General features: G+C 47.9%; 1 protein-coding gene across 3 annotated transcripts in view; it reads right to left on the bottom strand.

Moving 5' to 3' along the window:
- Window positions 1-318: 318 nt before the first annotated feature.
- The window catches only part of IKZF2 (IKAROS family zinc finger 2), a 138,396-nt gene continuing 123,700 nt past the window's right edge, over window positions 319-15,014 (bottom strand). For 2 of the 3 annotated variants that reach the window (XM_060256878.1, XM_060256877.1), the window contains exons 6-7: window positions 6,541-6,684; window positions 319-1,210 (exon numbers count right to left, since the gene is read on the bottom strand). In XM_060256878.1, coding sequence (XP_060112861.1) covers window positions 486-1,210; window positions 6,541-6,684 — 869 coding nt within the window. In that variant the 3' untranslated portion in view covers window positions 319-485. The remainder of the gene's footprint in view (window positions 1,211-6,540; window positions 6,685-15,014) is intronic. The other variant, XM_060256879.1, reaches the window with a different exon arrangement.

Consider the following 15,014-nt stretch of genomic DNA (forward strand, 5'->3'; position numbering starts at 1 on the left):
AATTCTCCATCCTGACTCCCCAAATCTACATATTGGAAAGGGCTTTTCTCTGAAATGTGTTATTTATTTGCCTGAAATTACTCATATGGCAAAAGTTGAGAGCTTGAAAAGATATTGAGCACCTAGAGGAGGTCAGCAGTACCTTAGGGATTATAAAAATCTACGGAAAACGTGTTACCTTAACACACTGCCTGTCAGTTCCTGCTAAAAAGGTAACACCGGTTTTTAGAGCAAAATAACAGAACCTCTTCTATGGTCCCTTCCTTCCCTTCCCTCCTTATCACAGGTGCCAAGTGAGGCTGGATTGACAAAATAAGGTTAACAAGAAAATAACAATAATTAAAAAAAAACCAACAGCAACAAAAATGACAACAAAGATAACCAACGGTGTGTCGACATCTGAGGGGAAAGTGGGGTTGTAAGTGCAGAATTTCTTCATGTGCAGCTGATTTTTCTACTTCAGAGTCCCCTTTGGAAGAGAAGGCCTAATGGAATGTGTGCTCCCCCCGGACAATGTGCGACGAGAACTCATAGCGGTCCTGGCTCCGGTAGCCACAAATGTTGCACTCTAACGGGTCCCGGTACCCATGACATCCCATGTGGATGGTGTACATGACGTGGTCTAGGAAAAGAATGCGACAGTGCTCACACTTGAAGGCCCTGATCTGCTCTCCTTCCCCGTTGAAGACCTTGTAGATATCCTTTAAAGAGCCCTTCGATGTCTTATTGACATCCCCCGTCTTGGAGTCCTCCTTCATGTACGCTGGGCTTGGCTTCCTCTTGGGATTTAAGGCAGGCGTTCCTTGGAAGGGCTGGTGGTCTTCGTGGCTGCTCTCTGAGTCACTGGAATCCAGGCAGCTATTGCTGGGGGAGACCTCTCTTTCCTGGGGTCGACTCTTTGGTCTGATGAGGGAGATAGGGCCGTCCATGTGGTTGTCGTTGCTGTCTGCCGTTTCTCTGCTCACCGGCCTTTCTATCCTGTTAGGGTTGTAGACCGGGGCGTAAGCCGATGTGATGACTGGTGCCACGTCAGCCATTGTGCTCGGTGGGTGCTGCATCAAGGGGTGAAGCGCCTCTGCTCCAAGGTACGAGATGGCGTTGTTGATCGCTTGGTCCATCATGTGAGTCTGCATCAGCTCCGCTTCTCTCTCATAGGGCAAGCTCGTCTCGTAATGGAGATCGGGGTAGCCGAACCGCATGAGCTTCTCACCTACGACAGCAAGAAGGCAAAAGAAATATATGTCACTCACGGGATAAGAAAGAAAGAAAAATTATTAGTGCTCTACATATCTCCTTGGTGTAAAAAGAGAGCAGCTTGGAACTGTGATGCTATCACCGAGGCAAGAAGAAGATGATATTGGATTTATATCCCGCCCTCCACTCTGAAGAGTCTCAGAGCAGCTCACAATCTCCTTTACCTTCCTGCCCCACAACAGACACCCTGTGAGGTAGATGAAGATATTGGATTTATATCCCACCCTCCACTTCGAAGAGACTCAGAGCGGCTCACAATCTCCTTTCCCTTCCTCCCCCACAACAGACACCCTGTGAGGTGGGTGGGGCTGAGAGAGCTCTGACAGAAGCTGCCCTTTCAAGGACAACCTCTGCCAGAGCTATGGCTGACCCAAGGGCATTCCAGCAGCTGCAAGTGGAGAATCAAACCCAGTTCTCCCAGATAAGAGTCTGCGCACTTAACCACTACACCAAACTGGCTCTCCGACAAGAATAGCCAGAAATATTCCAGACTAGGCAAGGGACACAATCAATTTATCGAATCAAAAAGAGAGATGCAGTTTATTCACTGCCTAAGCCAGCATTTAAAACAGTAAAATCATCCAAAGTTAAAACTGGACGACCATAAAATCGTACATAAAAAGGCATAAAATACTGAGCTGACTATGTGTTTGAAAGGCATTCTGATGATAACTTTGCAAGAGGAAGAAACGCATCTTCTATCTAGGTTGTGCTGTGCATGTCCAGTTGAGGATTCAAGACACTAAAGAATTTAATTAACTTATAACAATGTTTCACTGCATTTGAAGAAAGTTCCAGGTGGGTAGCTGTGCTGGTCTGAAGCAAGAGAATAAAGCTAGAGTCACACACACACACACACTTAGACTTGAATAAAACTTTGTTGGTCTTAAAGGTGCTGCTGGACTCTTATTCTGTCTTCGAAGAAGTGTGCTTGCACATGAAAACTTATACCTTGAATAAAATCCCATTGGTCTTAAAGATGTCTTAAAGGTGCCACTGGACTCAAACTTTGTTTGAGCCAGTTTGGTGTAGTGGTGAAGTGTGCAGACTCTTATCTGGGAGAACTGGGTTTGATTCCCCACTCCTCCACTTGCAGCTGCTGGAATGGCCTTGGGTCTGCCAGAGCTCTTATCTGGGAGAACCAGGTTTGATTCCCCCTCCTCCACTTGCACCTGCTGGAATGGCCTTGAGTCAGCCATAGCTCTCTTATCTGGGAGAACCGGGTTGTATTCCCCACTCCTCCACTTGCACCAGCTGGAAGGGCCTTGGGTCAGCCAGAGCTCTCTTATCTGGGAGAACCGGGTTTGATTCCCCACTCCTCCACTTGCACCTGCTGGAATGGCCTTGGGTCAGCCAGAGCTCTCTTATCTGGGAGAACCGGGTTTGATTCCCCACTCCTCCACTTGCACCTGCTGGAATGGCCTTGGGTCAGCCAGAGCTCTCTTATCTGGGAGAACCGGGTTTGATTCCCCACTCCTCCACTTGCACCTGCTGGAATGGCCTTGGGTCAGCCAGAGCTCTCTTATCTGGGAGAACCGGGTTTGATTCCCCACTCCTCCACTTGCACCAGCTGGAAGGGCCTTGGGTCAGCCATAGCTCTCTTATCTGGGAGAACCGGGTTTGATTCCCCACTCCTCCACTTGCACCAGCTGGAAGGGCCTTGGGTCAGCCAGAGCTCTCTTATCTGGGAGAACCGGGTTTGATTCCCCACTCCTCCACTTGCACCTGCTGGAATGGCCTTGGGCCAGCCAGAGCTCTCTTATCTGGGAGAACCGGGTTTGATTCCCCACCCCTCCACTTGCACCTGCTGGAATGGCCTTGGGTCAGCCAGAGCTCTCTTATCTGGGAGAACCAGGTTTGATTCCCCACTCCTCCACTTGCACCTGCTGGAATGGCCTTGGGTCAGCCAGAGCTCTCTTATCTGGGAGAACCGGGTTTGATTCCCCACTCCTCCACTTGCACCTGCTGGAATGGCCTTGGGTCAGCCAGAGTTCTTGTAGGAGTTGTCCTTGAAAAGGCAGCTTCCTGGCGAGCTCTCTCAGCCTCACAGGGTGTCTGTTGTTCGGGAGGAAGATAAAGGAGATTGTAAGCCGCTCTAAGACTCTGAGATTTGGAGTGGAGGGCGGGATATAAATCCAATATCGTCTTCTTCTGCTGCTGCTGCTTCAGACCAACTACCCACCTGAATTGATAACTTAAAATGCTGGTCTTGTAATTTCACAGTCTATAAGCCAAAATCATGGCTCTGTGACATGCTTACAACACAGTCAGGTAAACCCTCTTTAGTCTGCTTGACTAAATGATCCATCAAAGCTACATTTATAAGTATAGAATGTATAACCAGGTACAAAATACTCATGACCCTTGCCAGCTTTGGTGTAAACAGGGCTGAGGGGTCTCTGTTTTCATGCTCTCAGGAGCATTTGTCAAGTTTTATGTCAAAATTCAAAGTGTGCACAGCTTGTTGTAGGTAGGAACCTATTTCTGCAATTTCTGTACCACTTAATGCGTCATGTGAATACTGATGCTGTGATTCGGTTCTTCCAGACTTCTATATCCTAATGCATGGGTTACCGAATGGCCCATTTTGTTGAAGACACCGCCTCGCTATGTGTAATCTGCCTTCAGCCCCAGAGAGAAGGGTGGACTTGGAAATCATGTATATATTTTATTTGTTTATTTAGTAGATTTGTATTCCGCCCTTTCCCATAGCGGGCTCAGGGTGGATTACAGACATAATAAATAACAGTTAAAACCCAGCAGTAAAAGAATAATAAAACAATCAAATCAAAACAAGCACAACAAGATAAAATACAGCATAGGTGGTGTGGGCACATTTCGCAGATTAAAACATAATCGGCACAAAATATAATAGTCAAGATGGGAAATTGATAAGTTATTGCAGGGGAGGGCCAAGAGATGGTATAAGCAGTGGCGTAAGGATACTTGCTTGCCTCAACCAAAAGCCTGGCAGAATAGCTCTGTCATGTAAATAATGTAAATATTTTTTAAAAATTGGCAAAAAAGGCACAATAATTAAAAAAAAATTGGCAAAAAAGGCACCCATATTTTTTAATCTGATAGATCAGTCAGAGTATAAATTATAGATGTGCAGAAGTAAGGGAAACTTGGTAAGAGGCAGTCTGGGTTGCCTAGGGGCTCCCAAGTCATGTGTGTTTCAGCCCTTCACATAAAAAACAGCCTGGCAGTTATGTGTGCGAAGGAGTGGGATTTGCAGAAATATCCTATGGTTATTATTCAGAAAATTATTGTTATCATTATTATTTATTAGATTTCATGAATTGCTCTATCCTGGCTAGCGCCAGGCTCAGGGGGATGTACAACAGCAAAAAGCACACATAAATAAAATCAATTACATTACAAAATTAAAAACCCTGACCGTGTCTTTAAAGTGCTCTTATTCAGTTATTGCACAACATCAGAGGTGGGAGGATCCCCCCGAAATGTAAGAAGCGAGATCCGTACAGCGAGCACATCAGCCTGATCCAGGGGCAGGCCGCTTTCTTGGCCTGCATACTAAACCCCCCCCCCAGTGTCCTCCTGTGAAGATACTAGTGGGCCAGCAGACAAAAGAAGGGTAAGGAGTGGAGTGGAACAAATGACAGAGGAGGTGGGCAGGACCCTGGGGAACCCGGTTCTCCCAGATGAGAGTATGTACTCTGACCACTACACCAAACTGGCTCTCATATACATATCATACATATCATCCCTGCAAGTGCATCTCAGACCCAGCAGTTGCTTGCATTCTTTCTTCCTATGTCTCCTTTCAGTAGCCCAGTGTGAGAAGTTCAGGTCACCCGGAGACCTCCCCTATCCCACCCCCCGCAACACACAGAGGAACACATCCAGCCACAGAGACAGCCTGTCAAATAGCATTCTAGAAAGGACATTTATTAGTCAGCAAAGGTTTTGCCCCACAGATACTCCCTCCCTCATGCTAAACACACACACATACACTTCTACACTCCGCTCTGGGAAAACTTTTAGGAATAGTAACAAACCATTGAAGATTGGATTCTGACAACAGGAACCCCTACAAGAAAACCACATGATGCCACTGCAAAACACCAGGCGCCCTTCAGTTCCTTCTTTGTGTCGAAATAACATCATGCCACATAACAAAGTCCAGAGAAACACCCTTAAACATGGACTGGGAAATATCAACAGAGTCCTGCTGTTCCTTTTGGGCAGCCTGATATCGCATGAGACCCTTGGCCTATCAACGTCAGTATTGCTTATTCTGACTGTGTGACTTGGCAATTTTTGCATCTATTTACGGTATTTATATTCTGCTCTTCTCCCCACTTTAGATGCCAAGTGGCTTTCTGAAACATCATTCTCCTCTCCTCGTTCTCCCCACAACAACAGCCCTGTGAGGTAGGTCAGACTGAGAGTCTGTGATAGGCCTAAAGGTCACCCAGTGAACTTCAGCGGCAGAAGTGGGAATTTGAGCCTGGGTTCCCCCAGAATCCTAGTTCACTACTCTCTCTGAGAGCCAGTTTGATGTAGTGATGAAGTGCGCAGACTCTTAACTGGGAGAACCGGGTTTGATTCCCCACTCTCCACTTGCAGCTGCTGGTGTGACCTTGGGTCAGCCACAATTCCCCCCGGGCTGTTCTTCTCAAGAGCAGTTTCTGTCAGAGCTCTCTCAGCCCCACCTACCTCACAGGGTGTCTGGTGTTTGTGGGGGGCAGGTAAAGGAGATTGTGAGCTGTTCTGAGACTCTGAGATTCAGAGCGGAGGGCAGGATATAAATCCAATACCTTCCTTCTCTCTCTCTTGAACTTTTTATTAAGATTTTCATGTAGTCTCCCTTGCTCATCCTCTACACCACACTGTCTCTCTCTCAGCAGCTTTCCACAACAGCGACAGGCAGAGGTCTTTCACTTCTCCTCCTGCCGGGTTCTTTTTCAACTGGAGATGCTGCTGGGAATTGAACCTGGGACTTTTGCATGCCCAGCAGAGGCTCTACCACTGAGCCACGGCCCCTCCCAAATTTGTGGAAGTCTGACCACCCAGAGAGGTTTTTTAAGCTCTCTGGATTCCTAAGCTACTCTGCACGCATGAGGGATGGAACTTGATTCTGCTCGAGAAGCCGTGCTTTGCGGGGCTTGTGAGATCCCTTCTGGCTAGGTCTCCACGACCCCACCCGCCCCCCTGGATGCCCAGTTCTGGAAATGCCAACAGCTAGTGAGTTTTCGGGATTTAACAGCAAACTACCTTTAGGGCCACAAACAACAACAGAACGGCTCGTCTGACGCTTACCCACAAACTTCTGTGGGGTGGAGCTTTTACGCTTTCCCATGTTGCTTGTCAGCTTCTCTATAACAGCAGGTCTTTCAAAAGGCACCAGAGAAACACTGTTGTCCATCCCAGGTTCTTGTTCCTTACAATCTTCCACAGTGGGTACTACATGAAACCAAAAATCCAAATCAGAGAGGTCTGCCTACACTTCCAAGAGAAATTTAATCAATAGACAAAATGGTCACCGTTGTGAAGCATAGTTAGTTGGCAGTGATCCTGCAGACAGCCTGGAGCTGTGGGGGAAGGCACCCGCTCCAGAAGTGACCCGTTAGGGATGAGGGGCTTTTCTCTTCCGGTTCTTCAGTCCCAACCCTACTGCCTTGTAGTGTTTTACTAGGACTGATTCCTTACTGGCAGTTGCTCCCCCACAGAGCTTCTGCTGCCCCAGCTCAAGCAATCAATTCCCCACCAGTTGCTGCATGGATGCATTTTGATCCTTGGATTCTCACAGCTTCCAGATCTCTAAGCAACAAGAGCAGGAAGCGGCAAGGGAAATTGGTGGGAGCTGCAGGTCAAACCCAGTTTGGTGTAGTGGTTAAGTGTGCAGACTCTGATCTGGGAGAACCAGGTTTGATTCCCCACTCCTCCACTTGCACCAGCTGGAAGGGCCTTGGGTCAGCCAGAGCTCATGCATGAGTTGTCCTTGAAAGGGCAGCTTCTAGGAGAGCCCTCTCATCCCCACGCGCCTCACAGGGTGTCTGTTGTGGGGGAAGAAGATATAGGAGATTGCAAGCTGCTCTGAGTCTCTGATTCAGAGAGAAGGGCGGGGTATAAATCTGCAGTCTTCTTCAAAATGTGCCTGTGCAGCAACTGGTGAGGAATTGATTGCTTGAGCCAGGGAAAGCAGAAGCCCAGGGCTGGAGCAGTTGCTGGTGAGGAATTAGGGTAGGGATCTTTGTTCTTAAGGCTCAAGTGTTGTTGCTGTTATCCAAGGCTTTTTTTTGTAGCAGGAACTCCTTTGCATATTAGGCCACACCTCCCTGATGCAGCCAATCCTCCTGGAGCTTACAGTAGGCCCTGTAAACTCTTGGAGGATTGGCTACATCAAGGGTGTGTGGCTAATATGCAAAAGGAGTTCCTGCTATAAAAAAGCCCTGCTGTTACCCCATTTTTGTAATCCACTTCCTGGCTGACTGACTAGCTTTATTTTACCAAGAAGCTTCATCGTTAGATTAAAAGGTTATCATTCAAAGGTTGTTACCAGGGGTGGAATTCTAGTAGGAGCTCCTTTGCATATTAGGGCACACCCCCTGATGTAGCCAATCCTCCAAGAGCTTACAAAAAAGAGCCTTGTAAACCCCTGGAGGATTGGCTACATCAGGGGGTGTGCCCTAATATGCAAAGAAGCTCCTGCTACAATTCCACCCCTGGTTGTTACCGTATTTTGTAAGTGGCTTATTTTATTGACTTACCCTCACAACAACCCTGTAAGGAAGGTGAGAATGTGTGACTGGGCCCAAGATGACCCATCCAGCTTGCATGGCGGAGGGGGGATTTGAACCTGGGTCTTCTAGCTCCTAGCCCAGCACCCCAACCTCCACGCCCAGCTCCCTCGCTGATTAATGGAATTGTTCTATTGTCCTTCTAATCTGCCTGCAGCACCATGAGAAAGGGAGACTACAATTGCAATTATATAGATAAAAAGGCACAACTAAGTTAGGGAAGTCAACAGTAGTCTTCCACTTTTGTCCTGTATCCATCCAGATATCGGGGGGGGGGGTGTCTTGGGCTCTTTGCAGCTGAAACCAGGTCTCCGAGAAGAAGCCCCCACCACAGAGGAGACAAATCGGACACAGGACTTAGAAAGCCACTACACAGATAAAATGGCTGCACGACTTCCAGGTAATAATTTCTAAATTTGTGGACTGTGCTCATGGTTCAGACAAAGAGATGGTACATATTCTAATGATGTACAATGACAATATGGTCTGTGAGCATAAAGAAAGCAGGATTTCTTTTTTTAAAAAATTCCAAATTAATGATATTTCTACTTCATAAGCAGACAAACTGACTTCCAGAATGGAATGTTTCTTGCTTCCATAAAGATTCAAGCTCTCCTGTAACAACAGTAGTTTCAAAGTAGTTGCCCAAAATCCCATACTCCACTAAAGGAATGGGGGGGGGGGCTGTGACTTGGCAAGCTTCCACAGGTAGAAGATCAAGTGATTTTTGTGAGGCGAAAAAGCTAAGGGGGCAGAAAAGTGCACCTGAAGCATCCCCAAAATAATAAAAAAGAGGGGCAGGAGACAGGGAAGGGAACGAGTCTGGAGACAAGAGAAAGAATCTCTGAGGCAAAAGCCTTCTCTTGGATCAATAAGGACCCGCTGTGCAGTCCTCCCAGTTCACCCAAAGAGGCCCATTTCCTTGGGAAGCAAAATCATAGCTGCATACCTCCCACCTGTCACGGGTGAAAACAGGGGCAAAACACTTGCGGCCTCCGCCCAGGTTCGCCACCTGAGCCGTACCCTTCCCTGCAATGCTGGTGGCTCAGCTCCACACGCTGGGTGTGGTGTTCTTTCAGCCAGTGACACTCTGGCTTTTGAAGCAGATGGTGTTAGCACACTTATCACAACAACTTCCTTTTAAAACTTAATGCTTAGGTGACTATTTACCCTTACATAAATCGGACTGTAACTGAAACAGAACACCTCAAATAGGAGTCCCCGACACGGTACCCACATACCATGACCCTTTCTGGCACCCGCTGAGTGTTTTTAGAAAGTGGGTGGAGCCAGGTACGGTTCTTGCCCAGCAGGGCCTCTGATTGGCCCCAGGGCTCTTCTTACAGGGTCTACTGTAAACTCTTGGAGGATTGGCTACACCGGGGGTGGGGGTGGCCTAATATGCATATGAATTCCTGCTACAAAAAAAGCCCTGGTAATGATGCTTTGGTAGCCTTTGTCCTTGAAGGCACAGGGCAGGTTGCAAACCAGAAGCACAAGGACGATGGAAAACCAGATTAGCAGGTACAAATGAAAAGGCAGAATCCCTTCCTTGGTTTCCCATGCATCTGGCTGTGGGCTAACAAGCATTCAACTGAACCTTTTAACTTGACACGAGTTTCTTGGAGAGACGTATCCCCACCAGAAACACAGCACTGATCACACAACTATCTTAGGGATATGATTAAAAGGAGTGAGACAAACCGAAGCTTACTAAATGTGACAGCTCAGGGGTGGCCAACGGTAGATCTCCAGATGTTTTTTTTTTGCCTACAACTCCCATCAGCCCCAGCCATTGGCCATGCTGGCTGGGGCTGATGGGAGTTGTACGCAAAAAAAACATCTGGAGAGCTACCATTGGCCACCCCTGTGATAGCTAAATGAATTCTAATTGCTGGAAGAGGCAAGAACTAGGGAGGGCTGTTCCCTTTGGGTCCTGTTTGGGGGCTTGCTGGAGGTATTCCAGAAGCTGCTCAGGAAGTTGTGGACCAGAAAGCCCTAATCTAGTAGGATCTCCGGAGTCCTCAAGGACGCAGAATGCTTCCCAGAATATGGAGTGGGCGTCTGACATAACGTGCTTCATTCCTAACCAGGCTGTTGTTCCTTCAAGCCTGCTGAATACAGCCCAAGAGGCATCGATGGTGACCCAGACGTGTTTGACAGGCAGGCAGCCGACACAGGAGGTGGATTAACCATCAGGGTGTTGCCTCAAACGGCCACGTTCTCCTTAACTGGCACACAGGACTTGCAATGCTGATGCTGGAAAAAGAACAATGCACCTGATAGCTCTTCAGAGTGCAGAAGCTGGCATTCCTTTGTGGGGGCAAATGTTTTACCACAGACTTATAGCACAATGCTTTACAGATCTCATTTCCAGACTCACAACAGGCTCGGGAAGCAGGCCCCCGCGGAGTGGGAAGTGTTTATGATTTGCCCTCGTCTGACCACTCAGTGTCCAGCGCGCAACCACTGAGAGCTAAATGAGGTGCTTCTCAGGAAATGTGCAATTAATTCCATAATGGAAGTTTTGTTAGGGGAAAGGACTGTAGGTAGACCAAGAGAAGTAGAAGACATTGGATTTATATCCCACCTTCCATTCTGAACCTCAGTCTCAGAGCAGCTCACCATCTTCTTTATCTTCCTTCCCCACAACAGACACCCTGTGAGGTGGGTGGGGCTGAGAGAGCTCTGACAAAAGCTGCCCTTTCAAGGACAACTCCTACGAGAGCTATGGCTGACCCAAGGCCATTTCAGCAGGTGCAAGTGGAGGAGTGGGGAATTAAACCCGGTTCTCCCAGATAAGAGTCCACTCACATAACCACTACACCAAACTGTACAGCCACAGGAGGTGGGCTCTACTTAGCCGTTTCCCTGAGGGCCTTCTCTGCTCAGAATTGCTTCCCTTCTCTAGCTCCTTTTTTCTAATTAAGAGGAAAAACTTCATGGGGGGGGGGGGCAGTTCCAAATGGAAAAATATTCTCAGGGGAAGCAAAAGGACAGCCTTCTCTCAATCCAGGAGAGTCCTGAGGCTGCTTTTAATTAGGAAAAAAGCCCCCAGACTATCCACACCATCTCCTGCACAACATATAGCACACTGTCCTGAGAGAGCACTGGCTGATTGGCCAGCCCTTTGCCCAAATCGGCTTGTGAATTGTTTGGACGAAGTGTACGGCAAGACAGTCTCAGCTGCCCATTTTTCAGTAGCCTCACCTCGCCTTTCCACCTTTCATGGAAAGTAGCAGTTACTACGCCTCCATCCAAGGATACCCTGGAGCTAACTGGATGGCGGTTGCAGCATGATTACAATCGTCAATCAAAAACTTGGCACATAAGCAAGTTCATAGAATCATAGAGTTGGAAGGGACCTCCAGGGTCATCTAGTCCAACCCCCTGCACAATGCAGGAAACTCACAAAGACCTCTCCCTAAATTCACAGGATCTTCATTGCTGTTAGATGGCCATCTAGCCTCTGTTTAAAAACCTCCAAGGAAGGAGAGCCCACCACCTCCCAAGGAGGAAGCCTGTTCCACTGAAGAATCGCTCTAATGGTCAGGAAATTCTTCCTAATGTTGAGCCGGAAACTCTTCTGATTTAATTTCAACCCACTGGTTCTGGTCCTGCCTTCCAGGGCCACAGAAAACAATTCCACACCATCCTCTATAGGCAGCCCTTCAAGTACTTGAAGATGGTGATCCTATCACCTCTCAGCCGCCTCCTCTCCAGGCTAAGTTGGAAGAAAGCAGGTCAAAAAGTTGGCCTAGTTTGAATGCCCTGTAAGACATCTCCTTATTCTTGATTCCAGTCAGAATTCTTTGAGAAAAGACAGGGCTGCGTAACTATACTGTTGATTTAACTTTTTTTGTGTATGGCTATAGTGTTCTAGATCTTCAAGTGCCCAAAGACCTCTGGTTTTCTCCACTGCTTGGAGCCTCCCCTACAGCAACCCACATCTCCATTTTTTCCCTCAGTCCCTCATGGAAATTCCCAGAAGAGTTTGGATCCCTGGGTCCTCCTTTCCCTCCAGAAACTCAGCCCCAGAGCAAGCACCTGGTTTTTCCTCTTGGATCTCCCTCTTTCAGCCCTCCCCTTGTTGCCCGAGAAGTGCGAATTCAGCTTCTCTGGGCATGAAACATTCTTCCATTTGTTATTCTCAGTGTCAGGACAACAACAGCATCCTCCATTATTTCAAACCATCTTTAATTAGGGAATGTTGGGGGCGGGGACTATGGAAACCAGCACGGTGCAGTGCTTAAGGAAGTTCTCAGATGCCTAGAATGGCACACGACACTGTGACCTCTAGGGTTCCCATTTGGCCACTTATGGCAAGAGACCTCCAGGCAATTCCAGTCCTTGCACACTGATGGTCAGAAGATCTGTGGGAAGAAATGGGGGCCAAAGGGAGGGGGGTCATCAGGGAGAGAAAAATTAAAAAGAAAAATAAGGCTTCAGTTACTTACAGGAAGTCCTGACTCTTACCAAAGATTTTCTGGTGATTGTTAAAGCTACCTGTGTCGATTCTGGATAGCTCTACAAATCATCAGGAACGCTGTGATCAGAACTGCCTGCATGTAGCTGGGAGGCCTCATTTTTTTCTTTATTTTTCCCTTCCAGGATGCTGCCCCTTCACAACCCCATACCACTGGCTTCCAGGCACTCAGTGATGCTCTGTATTCTTGATGGTTGGCGGAGGGCAACAGTAGAAGGACTTCTGGAGTTCTGGCCTTGCTGGTGGACCTTTTGATGGCACCTGGGGTTTTTTGGCCACTGTGTGCCATAGAGTGTTGGACTGGATGGGCCATTGGCCTGATCCAACAAGACTTCTCTTCTGTTCTTATGTGACACAGAGTGTTGGACTGAATGGGCCATTGGCCTGATCCAACAAGACTTCTCTTCTGTTCTTATGTGACACAGAGTGTTGGACTGGATGGGCCATTGGCCTGATCCAACAGGGCTTCTCTTATGTTCTTATGTGACACAGAGTGTTGGACTGGATGGGCCATTGGCCTGATCCAGCATGGCTTCTCTTATGTTCTTATGTGACACAAAGTGTTGGACTGGAGGGGCCATTGGCCTGATCCAACATGGCTTCTCTTATGTTCTTATGTGACACAGAGTGTTGGACTGGATGGGCCATTGGCCTGATCCAACAGGGCTTCTCTTATGTGACAAAGAGTGTTGGACTGGATGGGCCATTGGCCTGATCCAACATGGCTTCTCTTATGTTCTTATGTGACACAGAATGTTGGACTGGATGGGCCATTGGCCTGATCCAACAAGACTTCTCTTCTGTTCTTATGTGACCCAGAGTGTTGGACTGGATGGACCACTGGCCTGATCCAAAATGGCTTCTCTTCTGTTCTTATGCTGGTATCAAGATCTCTATTTTCTCTCCTTCGTTATTAATATTCTGCAACACCAGACTGGAGAGTAACGAAACCAGACTCCTGCCAGGATTGGTGGAAGAGGAGAACTGAGTAAGACCTGGCAGCCACCCCAGTCCAGAGGCTTTATTTATTTAATTCATTCATTCCCCCCCCCCCTTTCTCCCCAAAGCAGCTCACTTCATTCTCCTTTCCCCCATTCTGTCCTCAGCAACAATCCTGTGAGGTAGGTTTGCTATATGCTGCTTCTAATTAAGAATTTTTAAATATTTTATATTTGTATTGTGCTTTGTTTTGTAAGCCACCTTGGACAGGTTCCCTGGAAGGTGCCCTAAACGTTCTCTGAAGAAACAAAACCTTCACGCTGAGGGCATCTTGCCTGGGCCTTCCTGGGGCTCTCCCAGGCTACCAGGGGCCAATGCATGACAAAAAGGACAAGATCTCGGACTTAAATGTTTTTGCACTGAGCCTTGGGGGGAATGCCAGGTTTGGGGTGTTTGGGATCCAGCCCGGGACAGGTGTTGGGCTACCACACCCCACATTGGGCTGGCAGGAGGAACCTCCCCCTACGTCGCCAGCGCAATGATGTCACCCGGAAGTGTTGGTGATGTTGTGCAGCAGCTGCTCTAGGTGTTTCCGGGGAAACTCTATGGTTTCTCTGGACGCTCTAGGTACCATAGAGTTTTCCCTCCCAAATGGCTAGAGCATCCGGGGAAACTATAGAGTTTTCCTGGAAATACTCAGAGTGGCCATGTGCAATGTCACTAATGTGATGATGTAACTTCCGGGTGATGGCATTGTGTCGCATGCGCTTCACGCACACATGAAAGTCCTCTGCTCCATAACACAGGGGGCTTGACAACCCTAGATAGGTGAGTGCAGTGCCAGTGTCTGTGCGAGTGAGCAGGTAATCCATATGGGCTGCCTCTAGAGAGTTATTATTCCTCCTGGGCTGCGGAATGCTGTGGAGCAACTCAGTCAAGGCCTCGGGGGAAGGCTGGAATGTGGAGCTTCTGGAAGCTACCACCAGAGTTGTTCCCCCCTCACCCCCGTTGTCCTCTCCTGCCCTTGAGGCAGAACCCAGCATCTGGGTTTTCTACACAGCAGGGTAACTTGAAAACGGCTGGGAGATGTCTAGAATGGTGTTGGTGTAAAAAACCAAGAGTGAATGGACTGTGGTACATGCAGAGCTCACGGGAAGGCTAGGAAGCGGTGACGACAGCAGCAATGAAATCACATTTCTCCCCCACTCTTTCATTATCTAGCTTTGGCTGGTTGGCTCAGTTGTTCAAGGTATCTGATCCTGTTCTCCTGCTGCAGGAACACTCAAAGACCAACAGGTTCCCTGGAAGAAGCCTATTAGCAAATGTGAAGGGAGCTCTGAGCTGAGAAATAAAATATAATTTTTACTTTACTTGCACTTTCGGCCTCAGCCTTGTTTTTTATCTCATTCAAAGTATTTTGGCGGTTGCCATCTCCTAGGTTGGAGTCTTTAGATTCTTAGGAACAGGTGATTAGTTGTGATACAAATAGCCAGGGCTTTTTTGTAGCTGGAACTCCTTGGCATATTAGGCCACAAATCTCTGATGTAGCCAATCCTCCTGGAGCTTAC

Source organism: Heteronotia binoei, chromosome 16 (genome assembly GCF_032191835.1).
Source record: "Heteronotia binoei isolate CCM8104 ecotype False Entrance Well chromosome 16, APGP_CSIRO_Hbin_v1, whole genome shotgun sequence".
Lineage (NCBI taxonomy): Eukaryota > Metazoa > Chordata > Lepidosauria > Squamata > Gekkonidae > Heteronotia > Heteronotia binoei.